The 19,601-nt window shown below is 38.7% G+C and overlaps 2 protein-coding genes and 1 long non-coding RNA gene across 5 annotated transcripts in view; all 3 read left to right on the top strand.

Moving 5' to 3' along the window:
• The window catches only part of ZC3H7A (zinc finger CCCH-type containing 7A), a 31,063-nt gene extending 14,274 nt beyond the window's left edge, over window positions 1-16,789 (top strand). The window contains exons 10-23 of the mRNA XM_069809960.1: window positions 1,581-1,788; window positions 2,768-2,832; window positions 3,531-3,723; window positions 5,413-5,574; window positions 6,205-6,401; window positions 6,631-6,728; window positions 7,787-7,968; window positions 10,034-10,110; window positions 10,636-10,769; window positions 11,140-11,245; window positions 11,785-11,893; window positions 12,770-12,903; window positions 13,243-13,406; window positions 14,729-16,789. Of these exons, the coding sequence (XP_069666061.1) occupies window positions 1,581-1,788; window positions 2,768-2,832; window positions 3,531-3,723; window positions 5,413-5,574; window positions 6,205-6,401; window positions 6,631-6,728; window positions 7,787-7,968; window positions 10,034-10,110; window positions 10,636-10,769; window positions 11,140-11,245; window positions 11,785-11,893; window positions 12,770-12,903; window positions 13,243-13,406; window positions 14,729-14,918 (2,019 nt within the window). The 3' untranslated portion in view covers window positions 14,919-16,789. The remainder of the gene's footprint in view (window positions 1-1,580; window positions 1,789-2,767; window positions 2,833-3,530; window positions 3,724-5,412; window positions 5,575-6,204; window positions 6,402-6,630; window positions 6,729-7,786; window positions 7,969-10,033; window positions 10,111-10,635; window positions 10,770-11,139; window positions 11,246-11,784; window positions 11,894-12,769; window positions 12,904-13,242; window positions 13,407-14,728) is intronic.
• LOC138690519 (uncharacterized) lies at window positions 13,413-14,620 on the top strand. Its single transcript, XR_011329290.1, has 2 exons — window positions 13,413-14,212; window positions 14,243-14,620. It is a non-coding gene; the product is annotated as an uncharacterized lncRNA (long non-coding RNA).
• A 424-nt stretch (window positions 16,790-17,213) lies between the features above and the next one.
• TXNDC11 (thioredoxin domain containing 11) overlaps window positions 17,214-19,601 on the top strand; it is a 33,941-nt gene continuing 31,553 nt past the window's right edge. The window contains exon 1 of one of the 3 annotated variants that reach the window (XM_069809956.1): window positions 17,214-17,466. In XM_069809956.1, the coding sequence (XP_069666057.1) occupies window positions 17,321-17,466 (146 nt within the window). In that variant the 5' untranslated portion in view covers window positions 17,214-17,320. The remainder of the gene's footprint in view (window positions 17,467-19,601) is intronic. The other 2 variants (XM_069809952.1, XM_069809953.1) reach the window with 2 other exon arrangements.

Genomic DNA, 19,601 nt, shown 5'->3' with positions numbered 1-19,601 from the left:
GCCCTACCAGTCATTTGGAGCCCTTAGTATTGCAATGTTAAATGAGACTGTGGCATACTTAATTTTTCAATGAGATGTAATTTTAATTCCTTTTTCAGCTGTGGCTGCAGCTGTAAATCTTTAGATCAAAAATGCTTGGGCTTCTAATTTTCTGTTTTATGCACTTTGTTTTGTAGAAAGTATTTTGGAAATGTAGAAAGTAATTATTTTTAAGAGATCCTAGGAGGATTGCCGTATGTCCTGGGTTCAGCTGGGATAGAGTTAATTGTCATCCTAGTAGCTGGTACAGTGCTATGTTTTGAGTTCAGTATGAGAAGAATGTTGATAACACTGATGTTTTCAGTTGTTGCTCAGTAGTGTTTAGTCTAAAGTCAAGGATTTTTCAGCTTCTCAAGCCCAGCCAGCGAGAAAGCTGGAGGGGCACAAGAAGTTGGGAGGGGACACAGCCAGGACTGGTGACCCAAACTGGCCAACGGGGTATTCCATACTTCCACATCTAGTATAGAAACTGGGGGAAGTGGGGGTGGGGGATTGCTGCTTGGGGACTAACTGGGTGTCGATCAGCGGGTGATGAGCAATTGCACTGCACATCATTTGTACATTTCAATCCTTTTATTATTACTATTGTCACTTTATTAGTGTTGTTATCATTATTGGTTTCTTCTTTTCTGTTCTGTTAAACCGTTCTTATCTCAACCCATGAGTTTTACTTCTTTTCCTGAATTTCTCCCCCATCCCACTGGGTGGGGAGGGAGGGAGTGAGTGGCTGTGTGGTGCTTAGTTGCTGGCTGGGGTTAAACCACGACACCGTAGTGAAAGCCAGAAGGAAATACAGCCTACCAAAATAGACTGCAGTCTCGTGTAGTATAGAATCTTGAGTGAGTTGTAGGCTAACAGCTTGGGGAACAGGGAGTTTCATGTTGGTCAAACCCCTTGCAGACCTATTTGGTCAACCTCCAGACAAGGGGGGAGTTTCTTGGGATGACAGGGAGAAGGAAGAGGAACTCCCCCACTTGGTATGTCCTTAACAAAGGAGTACAGAAGGATGTGTTGTTTTCCATGGGGGAGAAAAAGGTGATCTGGCCTTTGCAGAACATGGTATCATTTGATTGTATCTGAAGATTTATTTCAAAGCTAACTCTTAATTCTTTACTGTACTGCAATTTTAATTATGTTCTCTTTATTTAGAAAAAAAATGTGGATTTCTGACTCTTCCTACTCTTCCCTGTCATCTCATGTTGCTAACGTAATTAGGAAATTCAGCTCTGATCTGATTCATAAAAAAAATCCAAAACTGTTAATAATGTAATAAACTTCAGCTAACTGAACCTTTAAAGTGGTTGATTCATGGATGATTCCTTGCATTAAGGCATTGTTTAGGGTTTGATTACTGTAGTTCTCTAAGTGTACTGTAGCTCTGTACAGTACTGTAGTACTGTACTGTACCTTTTAGTGTTGTTTTTCAGTAGGTTTATAAAAACTTGGCAAAAACTTTACTAAAACAAATACTATTGCATATTATGTTCTTTAGAGTTTTTTTGCAGTGTGTGAACATTCTTTTTAAATTTCCTTTTTTCCAGCAAACTACAGGAGCCCGAGGACCTATTCCTGCAGGAAGTGTAGCTCCTAGTGTACCTTTCTCTGCCTCTTTGTTGGGGACACTGCCAGTTACTGCAGGATTTGTTCCATCACCTTCTCTTTCAGAAATCTTTTCACAGCCTTTGGCTTCTTCACTGGAAAATTTTTGTTCACCATTAAGCACCTTCTCAATCAGTGACCCAAAAAGAGGTAAGAAATGAGTCTTAACCTTTTATGATGAGAGTTGTGCATGAGCCAACTGGCTTCCGTTTTTAGCAAATGAGTTTTCACAACTCTTCAGTAATAATTAACTTTTACATAATATTTCATGTGTGCTCACAGTTTTGGAAAGTATTGATAATCAGTATTGGTTGTACACAAGAATTTATAAATAAAGCTTTTGTTTACTTGGGGTCTGCATAAGCATGCTCCAAGCTCCCTCTGTTCAGTTTTTCTGCATTTATTGTGTAAGTTACTTGTTTCAGGTGAATAAGTATGAAGAAGGAGCCATGTTCCTTCAAACTTTTTTTTTTTTCAAAAAAAAAAAGTGTTCTTACAGCTGAAACCATTTCTGAGGATTTGGCAATAAACAAGAATTCTAAAAGGCTAATATAACTGTGTACACTGAAAAGATAGCAGTATTACATGTTTGGATTCAAACTCTGGGGATTATAATTACGTAGTGAAATCAGGTATGTGAACTAACAAGATATAGATAGTCAGTGAACTAGAAAATATAAAATAAAGTTTTGTCTCTAATTACCAGTGTTACAGGAGCATGCTCTCTTTAGAACAAAGCCAAATTTACAAAATAAAAATAAAAATAAAAGCATCCTCTTAACCCTCTTTCATGTCCTCATTTTTGATAGTCAGGTATTGCTTATCTAGCTACCCTTTTTGTACTGCACAGGTATCTTCATGTTGCTTCACTATATGCCTGTGAAGCTACTGCTGATGTTAATCAGATGGTTATATTATAGATGATTACCTAGTAATTTTTCAGCCCAGATGTTTACAAGGGGCTTTTACATGATTGAAAAAAAAAAAAAAGTAATCATAGCAAACAAAAAAACCTTTTGGTATTTGTCAAAACCCCAAACCTTTGATACTTCTCAGGAATGATAAATAATTTTTTGCATAGGATGTTTTGGGGAACCGAAATAACTAAAACTTCTTTTTATTTCTTTAGACCTCTCAAGTTCAGCTTCTAGAGATGGAACACCAACACTTAGCAGCAATAATTCCCCATTATTTGTAAGTATTTTTCATGTTTTCTTTCACGTCAATTCAAATGTTAACACCTTGAAAGCTTAACATAGATCTTAATTTTTACAGAAGAAGTTTCTATTTTTAAAAAATGGCACTTTTACCATTAAAATATGATTCTGGGTTGGAGAACATTTGTACCATAGCTCACAGCTACAGTAATCGAACACAAGGAAAAATGTACAAAGGGTGTTTTATGTATTCAAACTTTGACTACTGTCATAGCCACTTTTTCCATTCTGAGGAACTTCCTGTAAAATACTGTGGAAGTGTAAAATGACCAACCTAAGAGAGAAAATCTCTTATCTGAGTGCCAAATAATCCTGGAAACCTGTCCTAGTATAGGAACAGAACAGAGATCACCTTGTGTCTGAGAATTCATCTGGTCTCTGTACCCTGGTCATGCTGTATATTTTCAATTATGCTGCTGGCCATTGATTATGTGTGGAAGGGTGGCATGAAGGATTGCATCTTTATGAGCCAGGATGGAGTAATACTTAGCCTGGCAAGTGCTGCTGTTCTCCCTGTACCTGGATGGATCTTGTTATATGCTTAGTCTGTGCTGGGTGTTACAAATTTTGTATGTAGTCTTTCTTACGCTTTGAAGAACAATTTCAGTAGGTTAAATTTTAACTGTAGGTAAATTAAATTATATGGATCAAATAAAATGTGCTTTCTTCCAACAGATAAATGGCCCCAGTAGTTTGTTTGGGTCTGAAAATTACATGGGAATTGCAGGCCAAACTAGAAATGACTTTTCAAATGTTTTTAGCAGCACAACTGCTAATATACCTATATCTTCAGCACTTGTGGGAAGAAACCCATTAGAAGGTACACATGAGCTAAGACAGGCCTGCCAGTTATGTTTTGTCAAAAAAGGTAAGGGGCTTTTGGATTCAAGTGGGTTGATTTTTAAAAAATTATAAAGCATACATTTAAAATTTTAGTGTTCATAAGTTAAAATACTGTTGGATTCTAAACAGTGTTAATCCTGACTTGTTCTTTGCAGATGTAGTACAAACTTATGATTAAGGAACTGGTAAAATGTTTCAACAACTATTTTATCATCTTTCTTCTTGTCTTTATTTCGTGTCCTAATAGATTCTTGATTCCTAAACCCACCACAAATCACCACACGCTTTCCCCAACCTGTAGGTTTACTGTGTAAGGTCGTTCACATTCTGTATTCACTTTCCTCCCAACCCCCAGGGTACTGTGAAGAATGACACCTTTGCTCAAGACTAAAAAAAAAAACTTGCAATACTCTCTCTGATTGGCCATGGGGAATTGAACCGCAGTTCAAAGTACCTGGTAACCTTCACATCCCATCTGTTTTATTGTTCTTTCAAACTAATTCTAAATCATAATCCTGAGGCTTCCAAACCTTAGTAATAATTAACTCCACTGTATTGACTCAAACGATCTTAACCAGTATTGGGCTTTAATATAACTAATCTTCTAGGCCTGAGCTGTTGCTGTTAAATAGAGCCATATTCTAGAGGCAATAGCTTTTATTAAGACTAATCTTAAAAATAAGCATTGTGTTTCACGTTATAGGTTTTATCGATATTGATATACTAATGAAGAATTGTATCGAGACATTTGGGGGATGACTATTGTAGTTTTTAGAACTTTTCTATTAGTTTAAAATTATTTTTACAAGAAAAAAATCCATGAAATGATGTTTGAAAAACCATAGAACACATTCTGTTAAAAGCAGGAACTATAAAAATATTGGTGGAAGTACTTAGCATGTTCCTAGCTTCACTTTTTGTATCAAAGCATCTATTTCTTCTCTTTCTTTGCATCTCTATCAAAGCCTTGGAGTGTCTCCTGCTTTTACTACCTACTTCTGAAATTGTACTGTTCCATCAGCTTCGTGTCTAGGGGAACTGCGTCACACTCTAGTTTTTGTAGTCCCTTAAACAGTGACATTCACTGAGCATTCCTCATCTTCAGACTCTCCCTGATTTCTTCATTTTGGTGATAATGTAATCTTCACTTTAGTATCATCCTAAACACAGAGTTTAAAGCTAGGCATACTTTTGTTTCCAAAATCACAAAGTTCTGGGATTGGCATTTATTTTTGGCACAAGTGTACTTCTTATCTAGTGTGTTTTGTCTCTAAACGTCGTAACTGTTCTAATACAATGGAAGTTGAAGGTTAAGAGAGCCATTTACTGATCCTTGGAATTTGTCTGCATTGACTTACAATTTAAGTTTTAAGTTAGTGTTATGGAAACATATACTTTGGAATTTGAAAAAATGCAGCAATTTATTGCTCTCCAAAAGTAATCTTAAGGTTGTAACACAGCATCCCTCCCCAAATAACCTGTGGTTTTTTTCTTGCTGAGACTGGTCCTTTTGTAAGTATTCGGGTTTTTTTCTATTCTGCTCAACATGGCTATTAATGACTTTTGGTTCTTTAGAGTTGCTGGTGCAAGTAGGAATTCTATACAGTATGTTCGTGTACTTTGCTTTTGGGCTCATGTGCCAGTCTGGGTATGGAAATGTTAAAAGTATGCTGCAATTTATGCAAATATAAGCAATTTTCTGTGATTGTTTCAGGTCCTAAATTATTGGATTATGCTTACCATCCCAGTTTAGAACATAAATGTAAGAAGGATATTCTAATTGGTAGAATAAAAAACTCTGAAGATAAATCATGGAAGAAAATACGTCCAAGACCAACAAAGACACAGTATGTGGGACCATATTATATATGTAAAGGTATGTGTTCTAGATGGTAAAATGTTAATGCCTACACTCAAAGTAATATAGTTTAGCTTTTCTACAGTGAAGTATAGATTGAGTTTTTATTTTTGCTCATGGGAGGTGAAGGAAGTTCACTGGGTTGTTTACATTTTCAAAGGCTGTAAGGGGAGCCGTGTTTTGACCATTAATGTGATTATTTAGGGAACACGCACTGTACTTCTGTTCTTCATCATGAATAACTTCCCTTCTGAGTGGTGGGCTATTACTGTTCAAAACAAACAGAAAAGCATTCTCTTGTTACACTTTTGCAGTATGATGCTCTACTTACGATGCAAGCAAGATGACTTGTGGATTAATTAACAGCTATATTTAAGCAAAGGCTATTTTGGGTTCTCAGCATTGTTGCCTTAGACTAGAAAAGAATAGCTGACGGAGGTGTGCATCAACCTTTCTGAGGAGTCTTACATTTTCAGCAAGTCATTCAGCATAAGGTTTTGCTTCTGTCCGCTAGAGTTAAGTGACCCATTTACAACAGATGTAGCTTCTTCATTAAAAACATTTGAAGTGGAGATAGAGGAAGTGTTAAGATGAATTTACAAAAAAAGTTGTGTAAAAACAATGTCATAATCAATGTTGCCATTTTAGATGTTGCTGCTGAAGAGGAATGCAGATATCCAGGTCATTGTACGTTTGCGTATTGCCAAGAGGAGATTGATGTGTGGACACTGGAGCGCAAAGGAGCCCTTAGTCGAGAAGCTCTTTTTGGCGGAAATGGAAAGATCAACTTGACTGTGTCCCGACTTCTTCAAGAACACCATGGATTATTTATGTTTCTTTGTGAGGTGCTGCTTTATTTCTAATGACACAGTAAAAATGATAATAATAAAATTACCTGGAAAGAAATGCTTTAGTTCATGCATGACTATTTTGTAAATTTTGAAATGCATGTTCAATAATAATTTGGCTAGCTTTAGGTTAGAGACTAGTTGAAGTCTCTAAAATCTTTAAGGTAAGGTATATTTTTAAATATATAAAATACATACTCTATAATTACCTGTTTTTGTGTTCCAGAAATGTTTTGATCACAAACCCAGAATAATAAGCAAAAGGAACAAGGATAACTCATCCTCTTGTTCTCACCCTGCTATGCATGACTTTGAAGATAACAAGTATGTCTGAAATACCATCTCTCTAAGTTTTGAATTAAAAGCAAAGGTTTCAGGGCATTTTTTAATATTGACTTTCATTTCTTACCTGTTGATCAACTTATCTTCCTTGCTAACTGACTGTTATGCTTTGGTGGCATGGGTAAGACAAACTTAGGAACTTAGAACAAGGATTGTCTCGTGACTAAACTGAAAGTGAACTATTTCTTCATCAATGCATTCAAATTAGTGGTATCCACACTCGTGTTTGAATCTTAGCGGTTTTGGTGTCAGCTTGTTAATAGCTTATCTACCTGGTGAGCTGCATTGATGTAAACAGATGTGTGATGTTAAATTAATACAGGAATTTGTAAGTTTGCTCTTTGGTCTGTTTTGCTTATTTTGCTGTAGTTTTAACTCGGTTAAGAACAGGTTTACCTTAATTACAGTGTCTGAAATAGACCATAGTCCTTATTAATTCAGTTGATAAAAAATAGTGTGAGGAAAGTGTCTTTATTCTTTGAAAGTTACAAAGACTTCATAGTGGTAATAGTGCTAAATAAGTTTTGGAGAATTAATAGACTTAAGTTTTTATATGATGGAAACATAAATGGGAGCATTTTAATGGCTTTGTTTGTACTCTACTTCCCTATATTGAGGAAAAACTACAGCTGTAAGAGCTGGGCTGTTACTGTGATGGATCAACTCTTTCTTTAATGGTGCTCTGCAAAAGAATAAGTACTTGTATTTGTAATTAGATCAGGATATATACTTGGCAGTGGACATGATATGCTTTCCCTCTTGGAAATGAGTGATCCAGTTGGATTGAAATCAGTAATGCTTTGCAGAAGAGGGACCTCTGGATTTCACAAGAGTACTATATTGTGATGTTCGTTTACTCAGCCTAGAAATAATTAGATGCTACTTCCTTCTGGAAACTTTTTTGACTTTCTGATTTCAAGTAAAAATTGTTAAACAGACATTTGAATAAGCTGTGAAGAGGAGTGGTTAATTTACGTGGTTTTCTACGCAGGAACAAACTCATTTTAAGGAATATCTAACATTTACTGTTTTCAAAACAGGTGCCTTGTCCACATTTTGCGAGAAACTATGGTGAAATATTCCAAAATCCGCCCTTTTCAAGTTCGATGTCAGCTTGACCTGTGCAGACATGAGGTGCATTATGGCTGTTTACGAGAGGATAAATGTTTTTATGCTCACAGTCTGGTAGAGCTTAAAGTCTGGATAATGCAAAAAGAAACAGGTATGTTTGGTAAAATGCTCGCTTTACTCTTCATTATAATGCCACTTTGTCCTTGGCTCAACTCCCTTCTGAAATTAGCAACTTGGGATCAGTGCATTCACTTAAATTTGCTGGAATCTTTCATATAGCATATTCAATAAACAGTAATGTAAATATGATGGCAAGTATTGAGTAGGCTACTAGCTATTCAAAATCAGCAGGCTTTTAGTAATAAAAACTGTCAAAAGTACTCATCAGATTTTTTTTTTTTTTCCTTGAAATAAAACTAAAAGTCTTGAGCAGATATTTTATCCAAGTCAAACTAGATTTGTTTCTATTTTTAAACCTTCGAAGTTTGGAAGATCTTGATCAAATTTTTTTCACAGAGCACTGAAAGAAAAGCTTGAAATATTTTATTTATGCCATTGTTTCCCTTCATCCCCCGGTACAAGAATCAAATTTTTACACAGTTAAACCTTTCTTTTAGCTTAGTGCCATTCTGATAGTCTTACATAGTGAGCCAGAAAATAAATCTTTCCAGTTCACTACTCTGTCTCTTATTAGTGTATGTGTTGATAAAACTTTCTGTTCTTGCTTACACAGGACATTTAGGCTGCTTCTTGTTGATATTGCTTGGTTTTGTTGGTTTTTTTGAGGATAACAAATTTTACTACTTCAGTTCTACCTGACAGCTTTTGAATGACGTGTTTCTGTACTTGCAGTCTCTTCCTTGGTCATGAGTTCCAAACTCTCCATGACACTCTCTTCTAAAAAAGGAATTGAACTGTTAGCAGTAAATAATTGGTACCACATAACAGTTGCTCATTCTTCCTACTTTGCTCTGTATGATAGCAGTACTTTACATATTAAGTAATCATGTTGGATCATTGTGATGCACTGAGGAAAAAGGGAAGTGTGGCAATCCCAGTGTGTTACAGTGTTTCTGGCATTTTTGCCCTTTTATGTCTGATTTATCCTCACCTGTCCGTTCTTTGAAGAAGAGGCTCCTTGTTACTTCAGCTTTCTATCTAGATTCTTGTACAGGCATACTGACATGAGATGTCACACTGACCTGAAAATTTTGGAGGAAGAAAGTCAAATACAGACAAGAGATGACTTTTTTTTGCTGATTTCCTGTTCTGTCTCTCCTTGGATGAGCCTTTAGAAGTTTCTGTGTGAAAGTAAAACAGTTATTTTCTTACCAGCTGCCCCTACAAAATCAAGGATAGCAAATACTTACGCTATAATTTCTATTTTGAAGTAAGGGTTGTGTTTTCCAAGAAACTTGATTCACCACAGAAGGCATTATTTTTTATTTTATGATGTGTTCATGCTGTCCTCATGCTTTGCTGAAGTCAGTTAAAGTTCAGTCTCTGCTCTTTGAATGAGGTTCCTCTTCTGAATGTAAGGTGTGGGAAGTAAATGCTACCTCAAGCAAGAAACATTTTACTGACCCTCAAATCCAAACATGGATGACACTCTATATTTTTGTGGAATTAGAGCAGTAAATGTTACCATATGTGTAAACACTGTATAGCTCCCATAGGAACCTTAGCCAAAGTATTTATAAGAATGTTTGGTTTTTGGTTTTTTTTCTGAAACAAAACTTAATTAACAGGCCTTGTTCAAAATCTTTGAAAAGAAGGCAGGGGCAGTGTAGTGTCTGTCAGCTTGCATTTTGGATAGTTTTTCTGTGGTCCATAATACAATGTAGCTTTTCTAATTAGATTGTCATTAGAGGTTTAGTACATTATGTTTAAATAAATACTCAAAGATGCACCTTAACTTATTTGAGCAATCTGTAATTTGAAAAACTGTGTGCTTTTCAACATGCTTTTTGATATATATGCAATATTTCTGTTTTGGAGGCCCTCAGGAGGTTCTCAAGTATGTATATACATGTGCCTGTGTGTGTATGGATGTAAATGTATATACACACCCATACATGAGTGTTATGTATATGTATACAATATATAAAAAGAGAAATAGATGAAAGCTCTGGGGCTTCAGCAGCATTCAAGTTTGAGCATGTCTGTACTTCTACAACAGTCATAAGTGCTCAAGAACTTTTTCCCTTCCTTTACAGCTATTTCACATGATACTATTGTTCAAGAATCAAAGAAATACTGGCAGAACATGGAAGCTAGTGCACATGGATCACAGGTATTTTTTTGTTTTCTATTAAACTAATTTTACAGTGACTTTGATGGTAATTCTTTTTCTATGTCTGTGTATAATATAGCTTATTTTAGAAATCACTTTTTTTAATGCTCTCTTCAAATAATCATTTTCACTGTAGGCTTTCTTCGGCTTGCTCACACTAAAAGGCCTGCTTTGCTTATTCTGTCATAGGTGGAACATAAAACCTAAATATGGTTTCAAAGTCAGCTGCCATAGGGCAATTAATTATCTTTTCAATATGTAGGACTTTTATGTGTTTAGTTGGTATATATTACCACAGCTTCTGTTACATACACCTAAATCAGAAATAAGTTAAATAAAAATGCATTTGTTAAGAAATGTCTAGTTTGAAATTACAAGCTAAACTATTACAAGGCATGCAGTGTAACATCTGCTTCCGGACATGTGTTGTAAACGTTTATTGTAGGGGGTAATTCATAATTATGTATGGATTTCTTTGCAGATACAAAATACCTTTTATTGTTGTTGTTGTTTTTTTGGCTTAAGATCCTTGGGAACCAAATGAAATATGGATCGCTTAATTTGAAGATGAAGTTTGTTTGTGGTCAGTGCTGGAGAAATGGTCAAGTGAATGAGCCAGACAGAAACAAAAAATACTGTAGTGCAAAGGCAAGACACCCGTAAGTAAGACCAAACAGTGAAAATTTTACTGTTTTGTCAGCCATTTAGAACCTCTTTTGGGAAACCTTGTTACTGCTTAGGAAAGAGTCATACAAGGAATTAAAAAAATCAAACCATATTAAAGCAGTACACTGTCATGTCTTTGTAGTATGTTAATAATTGGTAATGAGAAACACTTTGGTGGCTCTCTGGGTTTTGGGGTTTTTTTTATCAGTTATGGTAAAGTTTCAGTAGAATTTAGTTAAATCTCAAATATATGGTGAAAGCTTTATAAAGAACCTTTCTGGGCTTTTCTGGTTCAGCTTCTGTGTACACAGTGTGTCTTTTTTTTAATAGCATTTTCTTTCAGTGAATGCATCTGTTTTTTAGCTGGACCAAAGATCGCCGTGTGGTGCTAGTAATGTCTAATGAACGTAAGAAGTGGATGACCATTCGTCCTCTTCCTGCAAAGAAACAAGTGCCTCTGCAATTTGATGTATGTTAACCTAAAACTAATATTTTAGTTAAGTAAATAAGGTAACTGGAAAATACTAGTAATTGGGCTGGTTTCATCAGTTCTGCAGAAATTCCCATGGGAGTTGGTGGGAATATGTTCATAGCATTTCTACAGAGTTCAGCCTTAGAAAAGCACTGATCTCACATGTTATTACTGAAGCCCTTTTTCATCAGTGGAAGTTAGTAACTTTTTAAGTGATTTAACTAAGTTCTTACTATTTGCAGTAAATATTTCAAAAATAGTTTAAACATATCTGTGGTCTGGTAATCTGGTAGGCAAAAAGCAGTCATAGTACTTGCTTCCAGCAGTTTGCTTTTTCTAAGTAAAATACATGAGTTTTTTATAAAATAAACATGATTTTATTTTTCATGTGATATTAATGTCTAATTGGGAGGAGAAACACTAGCCAAGACCTGGGGCGGGGCGGGGGGGGAGGAAACAAAAACCCAAAACACTTTCTACTATCATCCATTTTTACTTTATATTCATAAGGATATTTTTTTTAATTCATGTTCCAGTTGTGCAATCATATTGCTTCAGGCAAGAAATGCCAGTATGATGGAAACTGCTCATTTGCTCACAGTCCTGAGGAAAGAGAGATGTGGACCTATATGAAGGAGAACAGCAGTAAGTAGAGGAGTAAATTTAACATGTTGTAAATCTAATTGTTCTGCTTTTCTTTCTTGTTCCTCAGTTACTTTTTAATCTACTTTCTTTCACTGTCTTCTGTAGTAAACCTTGCAGGTGCCTTTTCTTTTAATTTGAATAAGCCCAGACTGGGTATTCAAAAACAGTATTAAATAGAAATAACTATATTATATATTTGTTGCTTGATGTGTTTTTTAACAATAAAGTAGTTTGTATCAGTTAATTTAGATGTCTTGGAAATAGTATATTGATCATGCAGCAATGTTGTTTGGTGTTTATACTCCATATTGCCATGTGCACACACTAGGATTCTGTTGATGACATATGGGGGAAAGCTGTTTGCGGAAGAATTCCCCATCCGCCACCCCCTGCGGTGTATTTACTGGGAATTACTATTCACTTTCTGTTGTTGACTTGTTATTCCATTAGAGTGTTAATGGGGAGAAATAATTGAAAATTGGAAGTAATAAATGACATAAATTATAATATCATGGTCTGCAAGAAAGCAGGCTAAATTTACCAAAAAGTGTAGCACACTTTATATTAGTACTTTGAAATTCAGATATTGATACACAGCAGCACAGTTGTTATCTGTACTTTGGGTGCCTGTTCAGAAATTTTTAACATCTTTCTTTCCCCTAGATAGGCAGAAATGGGTCTTGGTAAGTGGCCAGAGGTTCATATTGCTCTTGGCTCTTATCTTTAAACTGTGTAACTGTCTACATTGTGTCCTTCCTTTTTTCTTCTTACAGTTGGTGGGGACTGAATTATGCTTGCAAACTCAGTCATTTATCTAGTATTCTCAAACTCTTGCTTTAATTGCTAATTACTTATTTTAGCTTCTGCTCTCATTAGTTCAAGACTTGGAGCAGTTGTATGACATATGGCTAAAAAGTCAAAAACCAGAAAAAGGAGATGATACAGCTGCTCAGGCAAACAAAGAAAATGGGAAGCAAATTCACATGCCAACTGACTATGCTGAAGTTACAGTAAGTAATCATAGGTATAATTCTAAATTCAAATGTGGGTTTTTGTTCCTACTCCCCAGTCAGTAACATATATTGTCCTTACTTTCTTGGTGCTTCCTTAGATCATAGCTAGCTACACTAAATGCAAACTTTAACTGACACTGTAAAGCAGTTCCTCTGAATCCTCTAAAGCCAGTGGAGATCATAAACTTCAGGTGATTGTTTAAATAACTATATCTGTTTAGGTAAACAACAATTTACAGGCCAGTATAAAGAAAACATTCAAAATGTATTAGGAGCAGTTCTGTGATTACAGTGTTGAATTCTCAATGTTTTGTTTCCACATTCCCTGTAAACCAGGTGGATTTTCACTGTTGGATGTGTGGGAAGAACTGTAATAGTGAGAAGCAATGGCAGGGTCACATTTCTTCTGAAAAGCATAAAGAGAAGGTTTTCCACACTGAGGACGATCAAAACTGCTGGCAGTATCGCTTTCCAACTGGATATTTTAGCATTTGTGATAGGTATGTGGTTTTTGAGGTGTTAAAAATGCTGAAAAATGACAGTTCATAGTGTAAATAATTAAGGCAGTTATTAGTTTTGATGGACAATGTTTCTAATATTTCTTGCTTTGCATACATCTTTCAACAAGAAATTAAGTAAATAACAGTATTTTAACATGTACTGTTAGAACTCAGGGAGTTAGATCTCAGGGTGCCTAATTGTGGAACCAAATTAATTGCTTGTGTGATGTTAATAAAGGTTGCAAGTTTATTGCAGCTGTGTGAAATATTGTTGGTATTATTACAAGTTTACTTAGGCATCTGCATATTAATTACCTGTGGAACACAAGAACAATACCTAGCTGGACAGTGATATTGGAGCTTTAAGGCAAGTAGAAATGTTGTTAGCATTAAAACAAATTTGTTAAAATCGAGTATTTGTTACTGAAAGTCGTTTAGGAACGTGTGGAAGAGAACTTCCAAGACCTGTTGGTTTTCCCCAGCATTGGTTGTATGTTTTGCTTCTCCCTTTAATTCTTAAATGCTTACCTGACTGCAGTAGATTTTTATTGTAAATATGTTGAAAGTTATTTTCACTGTTGTAATCTTTTTGGAAGGCTAAAAACTTCAGAATCTGTATTCTGGAGTTAAAGATTCAATTTGCTGGTACAGATACCTTTGTTACTGCATTTCAAGTTAAAGATTTTGAATGCCTTGGAGATCTTGAGAAATTGCACAACATATAAAGCAAGTTATTTTTTGTTTGCAGTATTTGCATTGGAAGCTTACATGCCCCCTTTACTAAACTTTTAAGTAACACCCTAAAAGTATTTGTTTTGAACGCCAATTGACCTCAGATATGCAGTATAAAGTGAATACAAACTGGCATGCTTATAACTTACTACAAAAATACTAGGATAAAATAGATTCTTAAGTCATACTGAGTACTTAAAAACCCAAATTTAGTTAACAAAGTGTAATTAATTAGTTGGATTTTTTTTTAACAATAGTAGTTCTTTAGCTTAGTGAGTTAAATGATAATTTGATCTGATGAAATTAAAGGTTTGGGGCATTAAATGACTCGGTAAAGTAGGAGCATGAAGAACAGAAAGAAAAGAGCCATCTCTTGTCCTTTATAAATACTTGACAGCTGGGAAAGAAAAATGTAACTGAATGCTAAACAGAGTTAGTATCATCTTGCTTCAAAAGTAAATACTCTTCCAATTATTTTTTTGTCCATAATATTTTAGTGTATTTGAAAAACATGACCAGAGTAAAATACCTAGACACAGTAGTGATCATGATAATTCTATGAAAACACTATTTGAAATCTGTCTTAACAGATATATGGCTGGTACTTGCACTGAAGGAAACAACTGTAAATTTGCCCATGGAAATGCTGAACTCCATGAGTGGGAAGAACGAAGACAAGTTTTAAGAATGAAGCTCAGCAAAGCAAGGAAAGACCACTTGATTGCTCCCAGTGATAATGACTTTGGAAAATATAGTTTTTTGTTTAAAGATTTAAACTAATACTGAGATGACACATACATGTTATCAGCTGGAAGCATAAACCAGAAAATTTGACAATAATCAAAAGCATGTGACAGAAAAGCTGCAGGTTTTCTGCTTTTATTGGCATATATTGTTCCTCCTGAACAGCAAAATATAGTAGATTTAGGGGGATTGAGCAGACCTGTCTATGCTCTCATGAAACAGAGTGGTGATTAAAAAAAAAAAATCTGAAGTATTATGTGCTTATTCACCTTCTGTTGGACAGAAAGTTAGGAAATAGAAGGGGGGGGAAGAGAGGTTATAATATCTAGGAAGCCCCCTAGTATCAGTCCTTCAGTTGAAAAACTTTAAGGTATCAAGGTATTACAAAACAGAGTGTTATGGGCTAAGAAGAAAATGATGGATGAAAATTCTTCAGATCTTTTAATGGAGAGGATTTGTTTAAAACAAAGTTTGCTACTTATCTATATGTAGGTTGCTAAAAAAAAAGGTTTCTTATTAAAGATTTTAAACAAAATAACCATTTAACTACAGTATATGTTGAATGGGTATTTTTTCTCTATTTGTATGTTTCAATATAATTTACTGAAAAAGGATCTTGGGAGGAAAAAAGTATTAATTTTTGAAAATGAAGTAGTTAAAATTCTGTTTCTTGGTCTTTGCTGTTTAAATGATGATTTTGAAAGATTACACTTGTATGTCAGTATTGTGTATTATTGTATGGACTAATGTTGCCTGTAATAAAGAGAACTTTACACAAAGCTGTTTTCTGCATGTAGCCTCTCAGGACTGAGATTTTGTAAAAAAAAAAAAAAAAGCAAACAATGATTTGCCTATTAGCAAAAGCTTGAGCACCTGTAGCTAAAAATTTAGTAAGTTGGTATTTGTGTCTCCAGCTGCTTGTTTGCAGTTTTCTGTATTGTCATTAGCTCATCACATCACTAAAGTAACAAAAATGGCCAACTAACTTGCAAAGTAGACAAGCATTTTGGAGCTACGTGGTGCTGGGATGTGTTTTCAGCCTTTTGACTTGGGCATGAACCACCATCTCGGCTGCAAGGTGGATGGTACTTCAAATTGCATTTCCTGCAGACCACAGGAAATGGAAAACCGTTCATGGGCTGAGATGATTGATGAGCCTTTTGGCTTTATCGTTGCTGGAGCTTCTGTTGCGTTTTGGTTTCTCTGCAGATCATGCTTTCAGCTTTCTTTGTGTGTTCACTTAATTCCTTTTTTTTTTTTCTTTAACTAAGCTTTTTTCATTCATTCAAAATGGCTACAGCTAGGTTTTTGGGGGTTTTTTTGGTTTTGTTTTTTTTTTTTTGCCATGACCTTTCCCTCCTCTTGAGAGTATTTTTCTTTGTTATTGGCTGACCTTATATAATTAGAAGAGCTTTAAGAATGACTTCAGTAGTTTGAATGTATTCATTGGCCATATATCGTGTATGTAAAAAGTGTTGAACCAAAGTTCAGTGATGCCCATACACATGACAGGCGTGGATGCTGTGTCCATTTCACTTCACAAAATAAAAGCACAAGGAATATTAAAACACCACCTTCTGCTTCAGCCATAGCTGGGGGAACTTGGGAAAGAACTGTTCCTTACAGGCTAGGCTGAAGTACATTTGAATACGATGTACAGTATGCATACGAAATTAGCTTGGTGCTTGAACTACCACCTGCTGCAATGCTGATTTTTTTACATTGTTTGTAATAAACGGAGCTTGAAATAGAGTACTATGGACACTGTTGTTTCTGTGACAAAACCTGATTGTATCGTGTGCCTTTCTGAATTGTTTTCTCAATTTTATGCTGTCATTGTTTAATGTAAGTGCTCTGTAAATTATTGGAAGTAATCCTAGACTAAACATGAAATCCTTGTTCTGTAAGGACGGTGTGAAATCTTTCGTGACTGCGGGGGGGGGGGGGGGGGGGGGCGGGCTGTAGGGGAAGAGCTGCCGCCGGGCGCTCGGCCCTCGCAGAAAGGGCGCAGTGACTGGGGAACCGCTTGCTGATCCCGGCGACGGGAATTGCAGCGCTCTCCTGCGCCGAGAGCAGGAGGCGGCCGAAACGATTCCCAACGCGTTCTTACGAGGCGGCGGGGGGGCAGCGAGGGCTGCCGGCCCCACCGCGCTGCCGGCGCCGCCGCGCCCGCTCCCCGCGCCCTTCCCCGCCGGGGCCCGCTCCGCCCTCGCCTCCCCGGGGCGGGCGCCCCCTCTGCCGCCAGGGCAACCGCGCCCCGGCCGGGCCCGGCCGCCTGTGCGCCTGCTCGGGGCGGCGCGACGTGGCGGCGGCGGGTTCGCCGGCGGAGGGGGCCGGCCCGCCCGCCCCGGCGCGGCTGACAGGCGGGCGGTAGGGAGACGTGTGCGAGCGGGAGCGGCCCGGCGGCCCGCACCCCTCCCCTGCCTCGGCCGGGGGCGATGTCGTTATGCGGCGGCTCCGGCGCTGCGGCTGCCCCCCGGCTGCGGCCTCGCGCCGCCCAGATGGCGCGGCGGCCCGAGCTGCTGTGCGGCGCTGCCATCGTGCTGGGCTGCGCCTTCCTCGTCGCCCTCAAAGTCACCTGCAGGTAATGGCGGGGGCGGCCGGGCGGGCCCGGGGCGCGCGGGGCCCGGCCGAGGGAAGCGGCCGCCCGCCGCTCTTCCTGGAGGCGCTGCCTGCCCCGGAGGCCGGGGGCAGAGCCGCCTGCGGGGGTCCCGCTCCGGGGCCTGCGGGTGTGGCGGGGCGGGCGGGCGGGCCGGGGGCTCTCCTCCTCCCGGGGCGCGACCCCTTGCGCCCGCTCTGCCCGCGCGTCTCCCTGCGCCCTGAGGTGGGGCTCCGTGAGGCGCCGCGCGGGGCCGGGTCGCGTGCGGCAGGGGTGGTGACAGACATCTTCCTCCCGTGCCCGACGACACGCGATCCCCATGGCGACGGCGGCCCTTCTCGTGTCGTGGGGGAACACCGTCGCCAGCTCGGCGGTGTGGCGGCGGGGGGACGCGGGGCCCCCTCTGCCCGCCCTAATACACGGGTGGGGAAGAAGCGACGGTGTTTTAGGGACACGGGCGCCTTCACCGGAGGGCGTCGGGGTGTGGCGGTAGGTACGGGGGTGCAGACGCACCTGGGGGCAGGCGCTTTGTTGAGAAGGCTCTTTCTCCTCATCTCCAGAGAATAATAACTCGTCCCTCGCGTTGCCACAGAAGGACTGAGGAGACGCAGGGCTGAAACCCTTTCTTCAGCGGGCTCGGCTGGCAGCATCGGGGACGGGGGGGGGCACAGAGTGGGGGGAAACGGGTCTCTTCTGGCTCATGCCTTAGTGTTGACGCTTCCCCCCCCCTCCCCATTACCTGCACCTGCTTCAGACAGAAAGATGGTTTGTGGGTTTGTTTTTTCTCCCAATCTGGTGGCTCTCCTCTTGGGAGCTGGCACTCTCTTAATTGCAAAAGTCTCTTTGGTTCCTGTTTGCTGAGAGCCTGGTACGCGTGGGTACGTGGAACCAGATGATGTCTGTAGCTGGAATTGCGGGGAGGGTTGGGTGATGTGCGGTAGGCACGTAAATGCGCTGCAGCTAGGCAGCTTGTTTCTGGAGCCTAAATTGGCATCTGAATGTTCTGGATGGGTTTTAGGTCAAGGTGACTGTTACGTGCTTCAAGTCATACTGTATTAATTTAAGAACATCTGCTGCGTTTGGGGTTTAACTTTGGGAGTGGGAGAAGGCTACAAGGATCTGATTCCTTCCCTATTCTGCAGAACCTCACAAATTTTATTCCAGTAAACACTTGATTCACAGGTAATGCCTCTGAAAAATACTAAGGCCGCCTTTTCTCTCCTGTCCACGGAGGATGTGTTATTTGAATCAAAGTGAATTTTAAGTCTATGAATGAGTTGCTCTGTGAGCAGCAGTGCTTCTGTTCCAGTAGCCTGTATCTCATAGCAACCAGATAGTTTAGATGAAAGTCTGAAGCTCTTGCTATATTACCCAATGTATGGTGAAGGATTTCTAGACTTAATCACCTCCCTGTTTTACTGTCCATTACTAAAAAAATTCTTTTTTTTTTTTTTACACTTACAATGATGCCTCTGTTTTCTTCCTGCTCTCCTTTACATAAAACTTGCATGATCCTTTCATTTTACTGCTAGCTGTGTTTGAAAGCTCACAAATGGAATGTGCTTGGAATGTGCTTCTCACCACCTTGTACTCTGTACAGGAGGTTTGATTAAAGGGGTTTGGCTTTTCACATTATAGTTAAATAGACTAATATCAGAAGAGCATTCCCTGTTGTGTTGCTGTCAGAAACAGAAAATCCACGTGCAGTTTGGAGGATGGTTAATTGCACGTTAACTATGACTACAGTACTTAGTTTCTCACCACACATCAGTACGGTTTGCAAGCAAGTCTTGGCACCAGAGTACAGTTACTACCACTACACTTACAATACGTAACTTTTGAGACCAATGGATAAAAAGCATGGAAAGGGAAAATTCCTTTACTACAAGGCAATCTGTTAGTGGGGTTTGAGCTATTGCAGGTTTATAGTGGCTCAAGGAATAGCCAAACGAAGCCTGAACTAACGTGTTATTATGGAAGTCCTGTGGTTTAGAACCCGAGTTATTTCGGTCACTGTGCAAATGTCTTTCGAGACAACCCCACTCTTAAGGACCTTCCAGTCAAAGGGGCTGATCCTACAGGCACTTGCTTGTGCTTTCCTTTATTACCAGGTTGTTCTG

This window comes from Haliaeetus albicilla, chromosome 22 (assembly GCF_947461875.1).
Source record: "Haliaeetus albicilla chromosome 22, bHalAlb1.1, whole genome shotgun sequence".
Classification (NCBI taxonomy): domain Eukaryota; kingdom Metazoa; phylum Chordata; class Aves; order Accipitriformes; family Accipitridae; genus Haliaeetus; species Haliaeetus albicilla.
Note: the sequence above shows the minus strand (reverse complement) of the source record. Positions and strands in the feature narration are given on the sequence as shown.